The sequence below is a fragment of the Plectropomus leopardus genome, chromosome 24 (assembly GCF_026936395.1).
Source record: "Plectropomus leopardus strain MGB_pleo_1.0 chromosome 24, ASM2693639v1, whole genome shotgun sequence".
Lineage (NCBI taxonomy): Eukaryota > Metazoa > Chordata > Actinopteri > Perciformes > Serranidae > Plectropomus > Plectropomus leopardus.
This window is the reverse complement of record NC_142199.1, coordinates 4,213,760-4,234,454: the sequence shown is the minus strand read 5'-3', so window position 1 is coordinate 4,234,454 and position 20,695 is coordinate 4,213,760. Positions and strand designations below refer to the sequence as shown.

Here is a 20,695-nt window from a genome sequence, read left to right as displayed (position 1 = left end):
CACACATTAATACATAAATGAATATGTGCAGACAACTAATAATATGTCAGAAATATGTGAAAATGTATGCGTTAAACATGTTTAATGGTGTAGCTATTATTGTTTTTTTTTCTTCACATTATTCAGTCTAAATATTGTCACTGCAAACAAAAAAAATGCACGTGCTTAGTGAATGCAAGTGACTGTATTTGTTTTAACCTAAATATTTTTGAGGAATTGAATCATAGGGATGCATTTAATCTTATGTAATACATATGAAAGTAATTTGAATGTGCGATTGAATGACCCTGTGTCTAAATATGTAAAAAGGTACATATGAAAAAAAAAAGTGAATTAGTTACAGTAACCAAATAAATACACAAATTAATATTTTGCATCAGACATGAGTCAAAAAACAAGCGAAATATCTGAATACTAGATGTATTATTTATTTATCATTTAGCTTAAACACAGTATAATTGAAACAAACAACAACAAAAAAGAAAATCTTTTTAAGTAAAACAGTTTGTCCTTGTTCCATAATTTTGGTGTATGTATATATAAATAGATATAGATAGATAGTCAGATAGATAGATTGCATTTTATTTTTTTCAGTTTCAATCTAAACAATAAAAAATAGTTATATTTATTAAAGATGAATTGAATTAGAGCTACAATTCAACGACTCTATATTTAAATATGTGAAAAGAAAGAGTGTGGGTTATTTTTTGTTGTTGTTGTTGTTGTTGTTTTGTTTACGTGTTAATCGACTTAAATACCAGTCTTAAATAATAATTTAAAAGAAAATAAAAAAATACAAAAAATTGGTCAACTTCCGGTTTAGTTCTATTTAAACGTTTTCCTTGACCATTTTATTTTTTTTGTATTCATATATTTATTTATTTATTTTGTCCGAATTAGGATTAAAAGGGTTTCGTTTATGGTAACAGATGTATAATAATAACGTATTTAAATTTAATTTATTCAATAAATCGATACGCGGAAGCCTGCGCTCGCGAGCTGGTCACATGACTGGTTTCCTACCTTAACAGTAAATATCAGGCGAGCTAGCATCAGCAGGCTAACAGGCTACTCCCTGTGTCAGCAGAACAGACCATGTTTTATCACTCGTTATTTATATCAGCCACCTAACAGTCCGGCGGGTTTTGGGTGTGTCGATAAGCTATGAACCGACAGCTTTATTTAGAGTTTTAAAAGGAGGCACGAAAACAAATCTGTGGTGACTTAGCTCAGCTAGCTTCACAGGTTAGCTCAGCGCTAGCAGGCTGCGTCTAAAGGAGGTCTCGTTGCTGGTGACTATGCAAGGGGAAACCACGGCGATCCGGATCACGGAAAACGAAGGAAAGCTGGATGTATTACCCCAGACCAGGACCCCCAGCTCGGGGAGAGCGAGTGCCAAGAGCTGGCAGTATAGGTGGGTGGGTGTTTGTGATGCTAACGCTCAGAAATTCACTGATTTAAGGTGTATTTTGTTTACCCAGCCAGAGCGTTGTTGTCATAAATACAGTTTTTAAACTGTTGTCATCATGGGTTTGTGTTGTCCTATATTTATGAGAAAATTTGGTTTCTAATCAGACTGATGACATGAAGTAATACGGGCAAATCTTAGGTGTCGGAAAAATCAATACAGCATAATGTCGTGATGTTTTAGAGTAGCAATATAATAATAATTACTTTATTTTTAAACTGCTTTTCAAGTCAAGTTACAAAGTGCTTTACCTACAATTAAAAGACAGTAAACAAAACAAAATCGGATTTCACATGGATTTTTAAATTATTAATATTATAATTATATAAGTTATTAATCAAACCTGAGAAGTCTCACTTGATTTCTTTCAAACAAAATTGAATTAGCAGTAAAAGAAGAAATGACCCAAAATGTGAAAAAAAAAATAAAAAAATTAAAAATGGACTTTAAAATCAGTGAAATAAAAAAACTATTTATATGTATATATATATATATATATATATATATATATATGTATATATATATATAATGTAGTAGAAAGTTAAAAAAAAAAATGACCTGGAAAAGTGCAAAAAAAAGAAGATAATTTTCTGATATAATATTGAATCTGTAATTAGAATTAGAAATATATTTTTTTCCTAGCTTCTTTAGTAATAATTTTCTAAATCTAGGAATTTTTAAAATATTTATTACCAGGTTGCTCCTTGCCCTTTTCCCATGTTCAAAACTTTGCAAGAATTTAGTAAAAAGTACAAGAGAATTACCTGAAAATTAGTTATTAATAATAATAAAAATAATAGCAGTAATCTAAAAACAAAAATGAAAGTTTAAAAAAGGAAATGACCTGGGAAAATTGCTGAAAACTTATAGTAATTTTGGAGCATATTTTTAATGTCATTATGATAACTATAAATACAGTTCTTCCCTTACGTTTTCCTTTTTCCCTAGACATTTTCCCCTAGCTTTTTAAAGTAATTTTCTAAATCTACCAATTTCTTGCAATGTATGAAAAATTACCAGTTCCTCAGTACCTTTTATTCCATGTTTTTGAAAGAAATTAACCAATTTGCTCACGGTTCAAAGATTTTAATACCTGTAAAAGACTTTTCAAAGCGGCAACAGAGATGGTGTTGCTCCAGGTTTATTTTCAGAGATGGTTATCACACCGTAAAAATCTCATACTGTTGCAACCTTAATAGTGACTTAAGTATGATGATAATATTGTACTGTGGAGACTCTGGTGACTTACACACCTAGAAAATCTGTCATTGGGCACTGCTGTGTGATTAATGAGTGCTTTCACCTTTGTGTGTTCATGGGTGTGTACTCGGTTCAAGTATTTAACAAAGTATTCTTTGTCTCCTTTTTCTTGATAACCTCTTATTCCAGTGACCACATGGAGAATATTGACGGCTATTTGATGAAATACACCAACCTTGTGACCGGATGGCAATACAGGTGAGTTTTACTATCCCTTCAGAGTTTGAAGGGATAGTTAAGATTTTTTGAACAGGCAACTTATGCAATGACAGTTTATTGCACAGAGTAACTGTAAGAAGGCGCACCCACATTTTGAAGAAGCAGGCTGACATGGAAGCTAAGCGATGTTCTGCAATAGATGGCTGAGCAACAAAATGTATTTTAGCCTCCCAAAAAAGTCCCACCTAAAAAAGAGTATCCGTTAAATCCTTGAAAACCCGAGCAAAATTAGCTGGATTTCTTTCATAAACATGGGAAGATGGCAATGAGAAATTTGAGAAGTTGCCCAAATATTAGCAAGAAATAATAAAAAAAAAAAAAATTACCTGAAAAGTAAAATACAAAAAAAAACCAAATGACTTGGAGAAAAGTGCTCAAAAATAATAACAATTCTGCAACACAATTTTCAATATATATTAATGACAATACAATTATAAATATAGTTTTCTGGATTTATTTCCAAGCTTTTTTTTTTTTTTACTAATTTTGTAAATCTAGTAATTTTGTCAGTTTGCAAGACATTTCTTGCCAAGTTGCTTGTTGCCTTTCTTTCACCATCTTTTCACCCCTATTTTCCACTGAGAAAATGCAGACGTTGCATCGCTCTTTTCAAAGTCAGACTCCATTGAGAAAACCAGTGATTTAACATCACTTAGCACAGGAGCTGCTGGTCTACCGCTGCCTTGAGCAGTTTTCTTGTTGGTGTTATTGTGTGACGTTGGCGTTCAGTAAAGTTAGTTCACATTTGCCAAAATCACACAATGACAGTAACTAGTGGACCAATTGAAGCAGAGATAAACCAGCAGCTCCTGTGTTCTGCAAGCTGAAATTACTGTAATTGTCAATGGAGTCTGGTGGAGATGGAGGACAGAGGCTGTTAACAGCTGTCTGACGGGGAGGTAAAGTGGTGAAAATACTCTCAATATAACATAAATGTAAACTGTTATTGATTTTTTTAGGTCGTTAAGTACATTTGCTGCTGATGCATCAACAGCAGTACATCGCTTCGCCTCTGTGTCGGACCCCAGCGTGCTTCTCCAAACAGGGCCCACTGACTGACCCCTACTGTATGGGATATACTGTCTTAAAAAATACAACCATCTCTTTAACGTAAACTAAAATGTTTTATGTCCCAGTTGAGAGTAAGAACCAGGAGCTCTCTTCACCAGCAACTTTGAGCCAAGTCCATTATTGTAATCCGGTCTAATCCAATCCGAGTAATGGCGTATTGGTTTGTGTGAGAGGCTAACATTGTCTCTGTTGTTTTCAGGTTCTTTGTCTTAAACAATGAAGCGGGCTTGCTGGAGTACTTTGTCAATGAGCAGTCACGGCCGCAGAAGCCCCGTGGCATGCTGCCGCTGGCAGGGGCCGTCATCTCCCCCAGCGACGAGGACTCGCATACCTTCACTGTAAACGCCATCAGCGGGGAGCAGTACAAGCTCAGGGGTGGGTGCCTGACATTTGTTTAGCAGTCATGTGTCTACACCGGAGATACTCAGCTTTACTTTGGGGCCAGTCCCTCATTCGTTTTTCATTTCTAGATTTTTCTGATATTTGTAGGATTTGAAGACATTTCTTGTTTCTAGGGTTTTAGGACATTTTCAAGATTTTGAGGACGTTTCTGGGATTGTAAGACATTTTTAGGATTTCTGGACATTTCTGTGATACTAGGACATATCCAGAATTTTAAGACATTTGCAGGCTTTAAGGACCGTTGTAGGATTTTAGGACATTTCTCTGACTTAAGGACATTGCTGGGATTTATGGACATTTCTAGGATTTTAGGACATTTTTAGGATTTTAGGACATTTCATAGGATTGGAGGATGTTTCTTGTTTCTCTAGCAGTCTCTGTGTACTAAAAGTACAAATACATTTCCCAGCATGAATCACTTTACTTTTATTGTGAATTATAAAATGGTTGGGGGGCCAGCCAGCACTCTGTCAGGGGCCAGAGTTGGCCCGCAGGCCATAAGATGCATCCTGTGAACTTGTTGTTTTAGCTCCTTACAGTTCGGTTATGTGCTCCTCTCTGAGCTCCTCACCGTATCGTTTCCTCCTTCAGGCTCTCAGTCATCACCATCCATCAGGTTCATACAATATTGATCTGGATTTTTTCCATTATGTGCTGCTGGTGGAGCAGAATCGCACGGGAATCGATGCTGAGTAAGATCTTCTCAGAGTAACCCGTCTTGTTTTTCTTGTGTGTGTGTCTCTCAGCCACCGACGCCAAAGAGAGGCAGCACTGGGTGAGCCGACTGCAGATCTGCACACAGCACCACACAGAGGCCATGGGGAAGGTAAGATGATGTGCTTGATAACAGACGTATTGATTGCGCCTGCGCGCAAATATGCAGTGATTTAATATACGTAGTTGGGGAAATAATGTGTGGTATTTAGACTGACTGACAGTCAATGCAAACATTCTTGTGATGTGTATAATTAAGCAATAAATCACTTGTTTACAGTGATTTTAGAACATCGAAGAGGCTTTGCGAGGCAGTTTTATGGGATATCAAAAACAGATAGGTGCGATTGGTGTTCAGGTATTCCTCCATTTCTCCCAGCGCTCAAACATAAATCCCTGTTGGCTCTCTTCGTTTCTTTTGCAGTATCTTTGTGGTTTTTGTTGCGTTTACTAAATGACAGTATTGCGTACTTCTTGTAAATGGAGCAGGTCATTTTGAGGTAACGAAAACAACAGAGATGACATCATTTAACCATATTTGGCACATGGAGAAAATGCATGCTTAAAAAATGAACTCGATGAAAATATAAAATAATATTAATGTATAATATTTTTCAAAGCTTGCTTTTGAAAAGTGCATTTTGTGTGCAGAGTGATATGATTATGTGTAATATTAAAGGGGGGCTAAGGGTTAATTAAAGGCCTGCCACACTTCACTGCTTGTGATAATCAAACATAAAAATGTAATTGCCACAGAGCAGATTTGATTAGACATTCTTCAGTTTTTCCAGTTTTCCTTTCTCGCATGCCAAAGCAACAATCAAGCAAAGCCAACAGCCGTGCAAACATCCAGAGATCTGTGAAATATTAATGTTTATCTAAACATGTATCAGGTTTTCCCCTGTGTGTCAGCACAGTAATCACTGGTATTGATCTGGATATTGATCCGCAGACCACTGTGCTGCTCACATTTTATGTTAATGGTTTTGAGATACATGAGAACAAAAACCACAGAACTCCCTCAGGCTCTCTTTTTGGCAGTGTTTGGAAATAATCAGGAGCTTTATGTAAAAGTGGGTCATATTTTTTGGAAATGACAAAATGAACGTTTTGCATTGCACAGAGTAATCCCCCACCCAAGTCCCGGAGCTACTCCATGGCGTCTCAAGGCAGCGGCAGCTCGCCCATGTCCGTGCGCCGGCCCAGCCAAAACCCCAACTCCTTATTCGGCTGGTCGCAGGTCAACAAGGGCTCGTCACTCTACTCCAGCAAGAGGTCTCTGCTGCCAGACCACCTGATGGACGCCAGAGAGGTACAGAAAGACAGAGACACACTGCGAGCATGTTAGGCTGACTCACACGTGTTTCTGACAGGAACATTTAATCCTATAGAAACACTCATTAACACATCGTTGATATTGTTTTTATTTATGTTTGACACAACTTGCAGGTTTACATCAACCAATAACTGCTGTCAATATGGCCAAGACATAAATAACCATAACCCAAATAACACAAATGAACACAAACTATTTTGAAACAGACAGTAAGGGATACAGATAAGAAACAAAAAAGAAAACACACCTGCATCTTTTCTGAGTTCCTTAACCCTAACCTGCCCCTTCCCCATGAGTCTTTCTCCCACTTTCATTAAAATATGTCTCAGTTGTCTTTATATTTAAAATGAGAATGAGGAGAGACTTAATTTGAACACTGTAGCTGATGTTATCACACTTCTTTTAATAGACGCAAGCAAATATTAAATTAACCTTCTGAAACCTGGATAGTCATCACTTTTCTGACGCTCAGGCACCTTTCACAAGCATTTAAGTCTTTGAAATACAAGCAGATTCATTTGATTTATTTTGAAAACATGCATAAAAGGCAATGAGCGAGAAATGTCCCGCAATTTGCAAGAAATTTGACCTGAAAAAGAAGAAAGACGGTGCGAGAGAAAATGATTGGAAAATTAAAAAAACTGAAAATTATATTCACAATTATTATAATTATGTATTTAAAATTGTGTTAGAGATTTTTTTTTTAAAAAAATCTATTTTTTTGTGCTTCTTTAGGGGTCCGGTCATTTCCTTGTTTCTTTTTTTTTCTTTTGCACATTTTTAGTATTTTATAGATTTTTTGTTTTCAGTATTTTGAAAGAAATGCCTCACAAATTGTAAGAAATGAGTTTTAAAAAATTGTTGACCCGCAGGAGGGAGGATTATGAGAAAATGTTTTTTAACTTTTTATGTCATTTTTGATCCATATCTTGTTAAGTTGCTCATTCCCTTTTCCCCATGTTTTTGAAAGAAACCTAACTAATTTAATGTCCCTTTTTTCTTTTAAATGTGGGTTGAACAAACAGAACTGATTGCGCCATGCATTGATTTCAACTTGCTCCTTCTCCAAATGGGTCTCCATGTGTAGCAACATGAGCGTCCTGCACCCAAAATGCTTTGAAAACCTTTTTTTCTATAATTGCCAATATAGCCTGGTCATAATTTCTAACCAGGAAAGGGGCAGAAAGGAAGCACAGAGAAAATCAAAATCCAAAATACGACCCCAAATCATCGAGAGGCCGATTCACACAGGACTAGTTTTATCACACTGTACTTGGTGAAATATGGGAGGCAATTTGTGGTGGATTTTTTTTACTAGACATTTTACGGACTTCACAGATTCAAATACAAATTGCTAAAAGTTGCCAGGTAATACTAGTCCTGTGTGAATAGGGCTTCAGTTTACAGTTGGGTGTTTGTTGATTTAGATCTGTGTATTCATGGACTCTCTTTTTCACTTTGACCTATTTAAGTGATACAGATTGTCCACAAGAGGGTGCTGTTTTCTTTACTTTACATTTGCAGGCTTTGAGTTTATTGTAAAATGGAAAAAACTGAGGGCAAAATGCTTATGAAGGCAGAAGCGTGTTTTTAAGAATTATGTCACTGCTTTAGCCTCAAAACATGGATTTCATGCAAAGATAAGGAAAAAAAGCCAGTTTTAAAGATCTCATCTAATTTGAACAAAAATAGACAGACAATATTTTTTTGCCCCAAATAACCAAACAATCCTCCTTATCTTCTGTCCAGATGATGACGCAGGCCCAGGGCCAGCACAGAGACCTGATCCAGAGCATTGAGGGCCTGCCTGCAGCCCCCGGCCTCTCCCCACTGGACCAGGATCTGCTGATGCTCAAGGCCACTTCCATGGCCACCATGAACTGCCTCAACGAGTGCCTGCACATCCTGCACCTGCAGCAGGTGGCCAGGCAGAGAGGCTCCCTGGGAGGTGAGTGGAGGGGGGCTGGTGTGTATAGTGTTTCTCTGAATATGGTGATGCTTTCTCTCGGTTTGTTTGCAACGGGAGGAAATTTAACTGTCTGCCGAGCTGTGTTTTTTGGGGATGCACGGACAACTACGAAAACAAAATGCCCCCAGCCACTGCTTTCACCACGCAGAGGTATTTTGTTTCCGGTTTTCTGTCCATCCGTCCCATTCTTGTGAACACGATACCTCAAGAACACCTAAAGGATTTTTTTTTATCCATATGGACTCAAATATGACCTGATTTTGGTTGTCAAAGCTCTGTTCTAGTTTTAACTTGTGAGTTAATCTGACAGGGAGAAAAAGTAAATGCCTGCTGAGGTATGTTTTTCAGAAGTGAGTGTTTCTGCTTTCAGACTCATTCTGAATGACTGAGACTCCACGTTGTCCTTAAGACAAATCATAGTCTTGAACCTGCAGGCCTGCACCCAATCTAACAGTTTGCTTTGGCTGGACAGTGGAATTATTGTGCATTATTGATAGGGAACAGTACCTATTCTTACCATCCGTCTCGAGGGTAACGAGATCTCAGATGGTTAAATATCCATCGGTAAAGCTACGAGGACAGAATTCAGCTCTAAATTGGCTCCGTATTGAAAAACATGCGTCCCAGTTTGTGAGAGAAGCCAAAGTGACGTGTCTAACTTGCTGATATGTCTACACTTTCTATTCAGGACGGTTTGAAATGGTGAAAACGAGCAGCTAATGCCCCACTTTTTCACAGTAGATCTCATTACTCGATGTATTTTTCATTAGGCCGGAGCAGCCAATCAGATTAAGTTGTCCGACGACGCACAAGGTGAATTTGAATGAGGTCTGCCCACCTCTAAACATGCATAAAAAAATGCTCACGACAGTCCAGCCAATCAGAGGACGGGGATGTTTCCTGTCGGCGGGGCCAAAGTATCCTGATACCTGTCTTGTGTCGGAGGGGTCGGGTTACACTCTCTTCATCTACGTCTAAGGAATCGCCATCTGTCCAGTCAGCAGCCAGGTCGTTGTGTAGGCCGAGTGTAGAGCTACGCCTCGTGTGCGTGTGCAGCTGCGAGGGGACTCGGGAGGGAGGGGGGGATTGTACCATGAGTGCGTCTGAACCTGCCGCTGTGCACTCCCCGTCCACGGCAGGACCCACCATCGAGTGGCTGGAGCCCAAGCTGCCGGACATCCTGAAGAACGGCAGCAGCTCCCTGGGCAGCTTCACGACGGGGGAAGGAGCGCTGGAGGGGAGCCGCCTGGAGCTCAGCAGCCCCGAGTCCTGCAGCTTCTCTGGGGTAAGACCACGAAACGACACCCCTTCTCCCCCAGCAGGACGCTTACAACCACTTTCTTTCAACCTCTGTCGAGTCACTCAAGCAGGTTGACGAAATCACACCCCCCATCACCCCCCATCCCTTTTCGTCTCTCAGGAACAGGAAGACATCGATGCGGAGGATGAGGCGGAGGACTCCTTCACAGACAAGGAGGAGGACCTGGGTGCTGTGGAGGAGGAGCGCAGCGTCATCCTACACCTGCTGTCCCAACTGAAGCTGGGCATGGACCTCACGCGGGTAGGTCGAGTTCCCGTGTACCGCCAAGCAGCAAAACAACCCCCCGCCACTCTTCACAAACTTTATAATTCTGTCATTATCAGAGCATCACGAGAGGATCATGTTGTCAGATCTTCAGTCCTACGGGTATGAAAGGTCTTTTCAGTGCTGGTGCTTCCGAGTGGCATTAAAAAAGTCTTAAAAAGTCTTAAATCTGAGTTGAGTTGTACTCATGCTGTAGGAGGTAAGAACCCTGCTGCATTCGTAACAAACTGTGAGGTTTCAAGCACTCTGCTTTTTTCTTCTCAAAAATGACGTATTTCAAACAGAAAAAGTAGGCATGTCCCAATCATGTCCCAGACAATATTTAATATTGAGTATCTGCCGATAATGCGTCCCAATCCGGTACATCTTAAATATTTCTTATTTCTTAAATAACCGCAGCATAGTGCACACTTAAAATACATCAATTATTATAATTAATCCACTTTATATGTGTAACAATTGAATAGCTCTGCAAAATATTAAGAAAAAAACCTTTAAAAAGCTGTTTCTTGATGTGTTTTTTTATTTTAGAAGAAAAGTAAACTCACACTTGGCTTAAATGAGTGATCCTTACTTCAGTAATTAGCAAAAATAAGCGGTGTTTTGCTGTTATTTATGGCGTGTGGTGTTTCTTGGCGGGAGGGATGTGGAGAGGACGAGAGACGGAGAGCTGCACTCCGCGTCATTGAACCTGATACTGTGTTTTTGCTTTCTACTTGCACTTACACGTTGGCAAAATGTAGATCATCCAAACTTACTAATAACCGTATTCCCACATAAAACCCAAATCTGCACGGTGTCACATATATTCTACTTACCTTTATGTCTTTCTGCAGTGCTTTTGCATTGTGGATGCATTGAATTGTGGGAGAACGGAGCTCGCTGACTTCTCATATTTATTGATGAAAAAGTAGCCGTGTGCATTAATATAAAAAAAATTGAAGATGCGGTGCATCATGATCTCAAATTTGGTTAAAAATACTTGTGAAAAGGCCTTAAAATGCATTAAATTTAAGTGTGTGTCACCTATAGACACGTGAGGATGTTCAGTGAATTAATTTTGGCATTCTTCTTCATAACACAGATGTAAAAAAAAAAGTGTGAAGGCAGTGAAGTACAAGTATTATAAAGCTGTGTAAATGTTATTAATGAGCAATGCCGTCACACGTGTAAAAGCGCGCCGTGTTTGTTGAAAAGGGTCTCCAGATGAATGCATATCTGAATTTGCAGAGTCAGCGCTATTTCCCATTTTTATCGTGGTGAAGGAGGATCTTTAACTGACGGCCACAAGTCGGTCTGAAGTCTTGGAACGAGTTTGCAGTGAGTCTGAATAGACGAAGCGGTGTCAGATCAGGTTGTTCGGTCTGTTTTTCAGTAGTGTGATTTGTAATGACCTCACAGGCTGCAGTGAGCACTTCTTGCTTTGTAATTACTTCTCCTGGACACACACACACTTAATAACACCGAGAGTCGAGTCGTGGATCGACATTCAATCTTCCAGTGTCCAGTTTGTTCTAGTATTTTGATAGCCCCCTCTTGGGTTTCTGATTTATCGCAGTTATCTGGTGGATCCATTGGCTTATCTCAGATGGAGATCTAGTAGACGCTGTGACTTCGGGGTCATGCACAGTGTACGTTACATTGTGGTTTGCTCTATTTGTTGATGCTAATTATTGTGATAATGCACCAAATGGAAAAATGTGTTTTCTGTAGCTTGAAGAGTTTGTTACTCCTGCAATGAAACATATTTTGCAAGCTGCGGTACATTGTTTTTACCGATTGCATCCAGATATCATCCTGTGATGTGTTGGAAAAAATCAAAGTAATACGGATGAATAATACCAAACAGCTAATGAAAAAAAATCATGTTTTATGCAAATATATTCTGAAAAAAACTGTTTTCACAATGTTTTTTACACAACAAGGTGGATATTTTATGCTTGACAAGAAAAGTTTTGAAAGAAAAATATTCCAAAATAATGTTTTAAAAGAAAATCAAAACTCACCAGCATTAAATTTGTCTTCCTAAAACTTTTCAATGATGTAATTTCCTCGAAATTATGCCACTTAAAAGAACAGTGCAATATTTTGGTGCAGTAATACATCAGTTTGACGAGGTGGAACATGGAAGTTTATGGACACGACTTCCTACGGAAAACCTGAAAAAGTCATGGAAATAGGACTGTCCTTGAAAGTTTTGGAAATGTCATGGAATTTTATTGCGTTCAGTGAAATTGTTAAAGTAATCTTCCATGATTGTGGGTCGTTAGAAAGTCATGAAAAAAAACTGGATTTTGGTCCATGAAAATGTTTGGAAAACAATAATATAATAATAATGACAATAAATTCAGGTGAGACACAAAATAAAATAAATTAAATTGAAAGAAAAATAATAAATAAACACATTTAAAAGAAAATAGATAAGTAGAAAGGAAAACTTACAAACAGAATTAAATAAACTGATACAAGATTACAAATAAATATTTGTGATATTGGATCAGTATTACTGCAATAACAGTGTTGCTCATTTTTTTTCTACATTTTCTGAGCACATTCCTCTTGCAGAATAGCACTTTTTCTCCAAAATCAGCTGATGTTTTAAGTCTTTAACCCAAAGCTTAAAGGCTTTTACATCTTTACACCTGACGATTAAAATGCACATCTTGTGGAGCTAATCCCAATACTGCAGTAGTAGCAGTAGATCTATGGGTACTTATTAACCGTGTGGTTTTAAAAGTTGATTTCCAGAAACGTTTATTGGGTAAATACAGACATTTTAGCATGCCTGTTTTAGTTCGTCATCCTGTGTTGTTCCAACTCAAATTAAATGTGACGGTGTTTGTTTTGATGCTCCTCCCAGGTGGTTCTCCCCACCTTTATACTGGAGAAGCGCTCTCTGCTGGAGATGTACGCCGACTTCATGTCACACCCGGACCTTTTCGTGGCCATCACCGACGGCAGCAGCCCGGAGGACCGCATGGTCCGGTTTGTGGAGTACTACCTCACCTCCTTCCACGAGGGCCGCAAGGGCGCCATCGCCAAGAAGCCCTACAACCCCATCATCGGCGAGACCTTCCACTGCTCCTGGAAGGTTCCCAGGAAACCAGAGGAGGCGTCGCAGGGAGGCGACCCGGCCGCCTCCCAGGACCCCTACCAAGTACGCTTTGTGGCGGAGCAGGTGTCCCACCACCCTCCTGTGTCCGGCTTCTATGCTGAATGCCAGGAGAGGCGGATGTGTGTGAACACACACGTGTGGACCAAGAGCAAGTTCATGGGAATGTCCATTGGCGTGTCCATGATCGGGGAAGGTGAGCAGCACGGTTTTAATTATATGTGTGTTTTATAATCATCAATCTCAAAAATTATTTGATACATCAGAAACAACGTCACTTTTATCAGCTGCATCCCAGGAAAAGGTGACTTCTGTGCATCCTTGAGGTTTTGCTGCCTTTTTCAGATTTTTAAAATCTTGAAACCTGAGCAAATTGGTGTGAGTTAGTTAGTTAGTAGATTTGGAAAATTGTTTCCAATAAGTGAGTGGGGAAAAAATGCAAAAGCTAAAAAGAAAAACTTCTGTTCTAATTATCAAAACATGGAGAGACAGCAGTTAAAAAAAAGTAAGAAATTAGTAAAAAAATAAAAATAAAAATGTTGCACAAAAATTACCTGAAGAAAGAAAATTAAGAAACTAAAGAAAATGACCCCAAAAATTAAAAAAAAAAAATTTAAAAAAAAAATTTTTTTAATTTATTTTAAAAATAGATTTAGATTTATATTTCTGTTTTCTTCTTCTGTGCGTTCTGTAGAAATATTGTCCATTGGACATTTTTCCTCGTTTCCTAGAATTATTACATTTAAAATTAAACTGTAGCTTGTGTTTCTCTTCGTGATTTATCTTTCCAGGTTGTCTATATTTGCTGGAGCACGACGAAGAGTACACTTTCACGCTGCCTTGTGCGTATGCGCGCTCCATCCTCACCGTCCCCTGGGTGGAGCTGGGCGGCAAAGTCAACATCAGCTGCGCCAAGTCGGGCTACTCGGCGATCATCACCTTCCAGACGAAACCTTTTTACGGCGGCAAATTACACAAGTGAGATCCTCCCCGAGTTACGAGTTGTTATTGATGTCACTGTAATGTTCTTCGTATGTTTGAAATAGCAGCTATATCTGAAAAATTGACATAAAATGAAAATATTTTGAATATTTAACACATTTTGTGATATTGTCAATATGACTGTAGGGTAACAGCGGAGGTGAAGCACAACACCACCAACGCGGTGGTGTGTCGAGTGCAGGGCGAGTGGAACGGCGTCCTGGAGTTCAGCTACACCAGCGGAGAAACGAGGGTGGTCGACGTCACCAAGCTGCCCGTTACGAGGAAGTGCGTTCGGCCGGTGGAGAAGCAGGGACCAACCGAGTCCAGGTCAGAACGCTGGCGAGGTTTTATGTGTTGTATTTTGATTTTCAGGACTCAGAATACTTTTTATGTAAATGTTCACAGGTGCATCGAACTCTTAAGATGACTTGCATAAAGGTTATTTTTTTTATTTTTTTACATACACCAATTATTTTTCTTCTCGGCGACATTTGGTCCATCTTTATCCTCACTTCAAACCAAAGTTCCAGGGATCTAATGTTAAACTACTTATTAAAATTTCATTTGTTCATGGGGACGATTTTCACAGCTTCTCAGCAAACCAAATTTTTTTTATCTTTTTTTAAAATTTATATAAAATTTTTATAAGTAAAAATTAGTAACTGAGCTCTACATTTCAATTACTGACAATTCATCAGATACAAAAGTAATCGTTTTTAGCTCTCCTCCCTCCCAGCTTCTGTAGCTCAAATCAAGAAGCAACCTGCCCAATTTTAGCATTTTTAACAGTCCTTGCGACCCTTGTAATTTAATCTTCTTTATGTGCTTTATTTCATGTCATTATTTTCCTTTTATATTTATTTGTATTTATTTATTATTTAATCGATCCTGGTATAATAGCTGTGGTTTGTTTAACTTATCTTGCTTTTATTATAATCATCTTATTTTATTTTATCATTTTGTAAAATTTATATTTGCTATTATTGTTATTTTATCTTACTTTTATTCCTTGTGCTTGTCATCTATTATACCGATCCCGGTATAATAGCTGTGGTTTGTTTAACTTATTTTGCTTTTATTATAATCATTTTATTTTATTTTATCATTTTGTAAAATTTAGATTTGCTATTATTGTTATTTTATCTTACTTTTATTCCTTGTGCTTGTCATCGTCATTGATTTTTTAAAAGAATTATTATTATTTTATCTTTATTAAATTGCATTGCTATTGTACTGTGCGATATTATTGTAATCGCAAAGGCTGGTGCAATATTTTAGGACAGGTGCAAAACATGAAGGCCATGTCAACGTTGCTTATTTTGAGGTGACATTTTTATTGGGGTAATCAGTGTAATCTGTGTCTGTTTTTTTGTGTTTCATGTTTCTTTGTTTCAGCCGATTGTCTCTAAAGTTTTGCAGCTTTGCAGAGGACTGTAGCTTGAGACAAATTTCTATTTATGGAACAATAGTTTAGCTTGATCTCGATTGTGATTACAGCCGCTTTCAGTGCTGTTTATGAATTTAAATTCAACAAAATGTGACATTATAGCAGACTTTTAGTGATATAGAGTGAGATATTTCAGCAGGAAGGAGTCCAAATCCAGCCCTCGGGTTTGTGCGTGCCTCTGTGGCGTCATACTCACCTCTCTGCATTACAGGCGCCTGTGGCAGCACGTGACAGAGTCCCTGCGGCAGAAGGACATCGAAAAAGCCACGGAGCACAAGAGGATCCTGGAGGAGAGGCAGAGGACGGAGGAGAGGCACCGGGCTGAGACCGAAACCGCATGGAGGACCAGATACTTCGACAGAGAGGTGAGAGAATTAAAAAAATATTAGTGGTGTAAATCACCAGTTTTATCACGATATGATGTATCGATCCTTTGGGCAACGATACGACACTTTCCAACATATCAAAGTCTGCCTCGATACGTTTCGATTCAACTCATTTCAGCGGCCTGCAGTCAATATGAGACTGTATCATATGCTCATTTTTTATTTCTTTTTTAATTTAAAAAGGGACCACGTGCAGTTTAAAACATTAATGCTCCCATTTAACGCATCGTATCAGGTCAGAGCAAAGAAGAAGAAGCTGCCACCACTTTCTTTTTTGCTTTTGAAGTTCACTTAAAATTGACTTCACTTGCACAAGAAACGACACATGGGATAAGTTAGCCATCAAGAAATCTTTGCATTTGAACCCAAACCATGATCTTTTTCCTAAAATGTCAGGGATGTCGCTGCCTTCAAGCGCTGAAAGCAAACTTCTCCCAACTGCCATGAAACGTGGATTAAAAACATCATCTTAACAAAAGTATAAAACAGCCGTCAAAAGGTTGATAAACAAAATAGATGCTTGTGCTCATCAGGTAAAGTAAGGTAAGGTACGATAAGATGAGATAACGTAAGGTAAGGTACGATAAGATAAGGTAAGGTAAGGTACGATAAGATGAGATAAGGTAAGGTTAGGTAATCTAATCCTTTGTTTGTCCCACTTTTGGATGATTCATAATGTTACAGCAGCTGTGAGGTACAGTAAAAGCAACTAAAGACCAATACAATCGTAAAAAAATTACAAATATTAAAATAATAAAATTTTAGATGATAAAAAACAAGTGTCCAGTATGATTAAAATAACAAGGTGCAAAAACAGTAACATAAAATACAATAAAATTAAGTCATGATTAAACAAATTACATATATAAGAGTTTCTCTTACTCGCTGTTGGTTAAAGGGATAGTTCACCCAAAATGAAAACTCAGTCATTATCTGCTCGTCCACATGCTGATGGAAAGTCGAGTGAAGTTTTTTAGTTACACACAAAACACTGCTGCCGTGTTTTTAGCCTGGTTTTATGGATTTAAAACTACATTTTTGGTGATTTTTCTGTTTTCACACATGAACGCGGCTCCCACACTAGGAGCTACAGGAGGTACAACGAGGCTAAAAAACACGACGCCGGCGACGTTTTTCAAAACAGCTCGGCACGTCGGGTCTTCTGAACACTTTGATTACTTCAGACGATGGTTTTATTCAGCATTTTTTTAACATTTCACAGCTTGCATGCTTGTTTGCTTCAATTGTTTGGGAGATGAGTGCGACGCCTTTTCTCCTCCAGCAGAGTTTTGTTGATTAAAAAAGTTTCCATCAGCGTGAGACACAGCATCTCCCGACAAAACAGCATTGTACATACATGTTTTTGGTTTTTTTTTTCAGTTAAATCTTGTTTAAACAAAGCAGCTAATTCTGAGTTTTTATCTCATTGCGGGTATTTCCGAATGTATTTGCTTTGTTTGTTAACCCCTAGTTTCTCTGAAATCCAAAACATTTACGCTCTGCTCATTCATTCCCGAGTAAATAACATTTTCCTCATTGTCTCTGTTTTTTTCTGACTGCTTGCCATCGTCTGCCTGGTGCTCTTTGACGCCGACAGAAAGCATCTGTGATTTATATTTATGTTTTCATCTTGCATTGATGATATTGCATTGCTGACTGTCGAACCAATGCATGCACATCAGTTGGTAGACCGCTTAAAATATATAAATAAATGTGGTGGTCCTTGATTATTTTTTTAAGCATGTTCGATGACACAGCAGACAGCATTTATACGTTTATTATTACAAATAAAATTGTGGTGGAGCTGTGGTCCTCGCAGGACGCTGCAGCTGGAGACACCAGTGAGGACAAGCAGAGCACCTGTGCAGACTCTGAGTACATTTTTAATCACTTCCAGCATAATTTCTGTCTCCTGCTGGAGCTTCTGTGGTTCACAGCGTTCTCACCTTGCACTCAGCTATTTTAAAGCCCCCGAAAATCTGCGTCACGTAAATAAACAACACTGTACGGGATTTCTGTGGTTATCCATAGATTTGTCTCCAAGCGTGGATTATTTTTAGTGTCTCTAATTTGTGTCGTAAATGCCCAAAAGTGCAATTTTTGCAGAAAACAAACAGTAAGAGCTTCATTATATAAACGCTTTGACGAAAGTCTCTTCTCCTCCTGCAGGGTGAAGGCTGGGTCTATCACAAACCACTATGGAAAAACTCTGCGTTCAAATCCTAGTTTCCTCAGTCTGTATCTCGGGATGTTGATATTGTAGATTCAGGAGTGTGTGTGTGTGTGTGTGTGTGTGTGTGTGTGTGTGTGTGTGTGTGTGTGTGTGTGTGTGTGTGTGTGTGTGTGTGTGTGTGTGTGTGTGTGTGTGTGTGTGTGTGTGTGTGTGTAGGTGTGTGTGTCTGCGTGAGCACGCACACACACGTGGTTATGAAATGAGAGCATGATGTGCACTGACGTACAGATGAATGCAACAGGGCGGTGAAGGACGGAGAGACAGCATGACTGAAGGTGTTCTCGAATCTCGCTCGTGATTTTCACAAAGCCTCCAAGTACAAGCCTTTGTACTGCTGTTTTTTTATAATCTAATGTCGATGAAAACTTTCTTGTACAGGTAATGGTACTATATTTACACAGCCTTAAGATAGTCTGATGAAAGTTTGGGGATCAGCTGATCAAACTGGATGTGGTTCATTTTCTCTTCACGCTGACATCAGCTGATTTATTTCCAAAAATAAGATATCCAACATAACAAAAACAAAGAAATGAAAATACTGTCTGATAAATGTGATGCTGTGAAGATGTTGTAAATTGGATTTAAATGTGCTGGAATGTAAAGTTGCTGTATATGATTTTGCGCCTGAAAACATCAATTTTCTTGTGCTGCGCTTTTCACGAGCTATTTAACCCTTTGAAACCTGAGCAGATTGTTTCGATTTATTTTGACAACAGTGGGTGAAAAGGCCATGACCAACTTGGCAAGAGATTTCCCACAAATTGCAAGAAATTGGTAAAGGGTGACAAAAAAACACCTGAAAATTGGTTTAGAAATTTAAAAAAATGTGCAGGAAACTATATTGATAATTATTCAGAAACAAATGCATTCTTTCTTTAAAAAATAATGTTTGTGTTGTTTTTTTCTTTTCTTTTCTTTTTTTTTTTTTGCTTATTTTCAGATAATTTTCTTGCAATTTTTTGCTAATTTTTAAGCCATGTCGTGAAGTTGCTCACTGTCTTCCCCCATGTTTTTGCAAGAAATCAAACCAATTTGATGTCAAAATAAAATTGACAAGAAAATTACCTAAAACATATTTTTTTAAAGGAAGGGATTATAAGAAAATTACCCAAAGCTAGAGAAAAATGTCCCAGAACTTAACAAGTTATTTTAATTTTATATTTAACACAAAAATATATAAAATTAATACTTTTTTAGCATTTCTTTGAGGTCATTTTCATGTTTGTTTATGGGTTTTTTTTTTCATATTTTCAGGTAATTTTCTTTTTACAATTTTCTTTTGCAGATTATTGAGCCATGTCTTGTTGTTTTTTTTTAATCAAACCAAAAATGTACCAAAAAAGAAATAAGTAGAAGATGAAAAGAAAATTATTTGAAAATTATCCCCCCAAAAAAGGAAAAAAAATGCACTTTTTTCAGTCATTTTCCGTTTTGTTTTTGTGTTATGCTCTTGTTTGTTGACATATTTTAAGGTAATTTTCTTGCAACTTTTTTACTAATTTCAGGCTAATTTTTGGGCTTTGGCTTGTTATGTTGCAGGTTGCCTTCCCCCATGTTTTTGAAAGAAATCAAACCACTTTGCTGAGTTTTCAAAGGCGGTAATTTGGTTGATATCCGGGACATTGTGTGCAGTTTATCTCTAAATTCTCATTTATTAAATGCTTGATCCGATACTGACGTATTGCGTGACGCAGCTGAAATGGCATGTCGTAGACTAGCTGTCTAAATTTTAAATGATGATTGCGTCACATGAGAATGCATCTGAGACCCCAACTATTAAAATCATTCTTATTTTTAATCCTTTGGTTTTGCATGAAGGCAGATTGTCTCTGTTCGTTGCAGCAGGAATATGAGTCCCGTGTCTGCATCACTTCAATTTATAAATCTCTGTTGTAAAAGCTTTTAACCGAATTTGCTTGTTTTGTAATGCAAATAAATATAATTTTCTCTGAATGCGTATTTATCTCCAATCTTTGCGCTTTAATTGCTCTTATTTTTAGAGCCACTTTTTGTATAGACGTTGAAAACCCATCAGTTTTTCCTTTCCGATGCTGTGATGTACGTGAGATAAACTTAACTTTGTCCCCCGCCTCACATTCCCAAAGCAGCCCGGTATCAAGAAGGACGCAGCTCCTATTCCCGACAGAAAGAGGAAGTCCATCCTGCCATTGATAAGCTACTCCCTCCACGTCTCGGTGCCTTATGCAAACTCTTTCTGTGTGTGTCTTCCAGTCAAGGAGCACAGCATTTTCATGACCTGATTGAAGCAATGGCGTGTGTATTATTTCTGCGTGTGTGTGTGTTTCTTTTAAGATCCGGTGCTTGAGAGAAGTCGACGAAGCACTTTTATTCTTAGTTTTGACATTTTCTTGGTTTTGGATTCTACTGGTTGTCTTGCTGACCTATGAAATGCACTGACATTGAAGGAAACCTGATGTAGAAAAATGGATCTGTGTGGAAAATAATCAAATAAATTGCGTATCAGTTGTATACTGTGTTACAAGTTTTG

At 38.1% G+C, this 20,695-nt stretch overlaps 1 protein-coding gene across 3 annotated transcripts; it reads left to right on the top strand.

Annotated features, from left to right (window-relative positions):
- Window positions 1-955: 955 nt before the first annotated feature.
- osbpl11 (oxysterol binding protein-like 11) lies at window positions 956-20,676 on the top strand. Of its 3 annotated transcripts, XR_015775853.1 has the most exons (14): window positions 958-1,414; window positions 2,858-2,926; window positions 4,218-4,393; window positions 5,167-5,246; window positions 6,258-6,446; window positions 8,220-8,418; window positions 9,579-9,724; window positions 9,860-10,000; window positions 12,885-13,332; window positions 13,928-14,114; window positions 14,265-14,447; window positions 15,779-15,932; window positions 18,123-18,264; window positions 18,343-20,676. XR_015775853.1 is itself a non-coding variant. In XM_088074339.1 (13 exons), the coding sequence occupies exons 1-13, from the start codon at window positions 1,299-1,301 to the stop codon at window positions 17,062-17,064; spliced, it is 2,115 nt and encodes a 704-aa protein (XP_087930465.1). In that variant the 5' UTR covers window positions 956-1,298; the 3' UTR covers window positions 17,065-17,983. The 3 variants fall into 3 exon arrangements, 2 of the variants coding, with proteins under 2 accessions (XP_087930465.1, XP_087930464.1); XM_088074339.1 differs by lacking the exons at window positions 18,123-18,264; window positions 18,343-20,676 and adding an exon at window positions 17,038-17,983 and having other exon boundaries at window positions 956-1,414; XM_088074338.1 differs by having other exon boundaries at window positions 18,123-20,676.
- Window positions 20,677-20,695: the final 19 nt, after the last annotated feature.

What these genes read in the sequence shown, in the direction of transcription:
- osbpl11 (XM_088074338.1), top strand. Translation starts at nt 1,299, where the DNA reads ATGCAAGGGGAAACCACGGCGATCCGGATCACGGAAAACGAAGGAAAG. An exon ending in CGTGTCCATGATCGGGGAAG is followed by an intron (nt 13,333 to 13,927) that starts GTGAGCAGCACG and finishes TTATCTTTCCAG; the next exon opens with GTTGTCTATATTTGCTGGAG. An exon ending in CCAGATACTTCGACAGAGAG is followed by an intron (nt 15,933 to 18,122) that starts GTGAGAGAATTA and finishes CTCCTCCTGCAG; the next exon opens with GGTGAAGGCTGGGTCTATCA.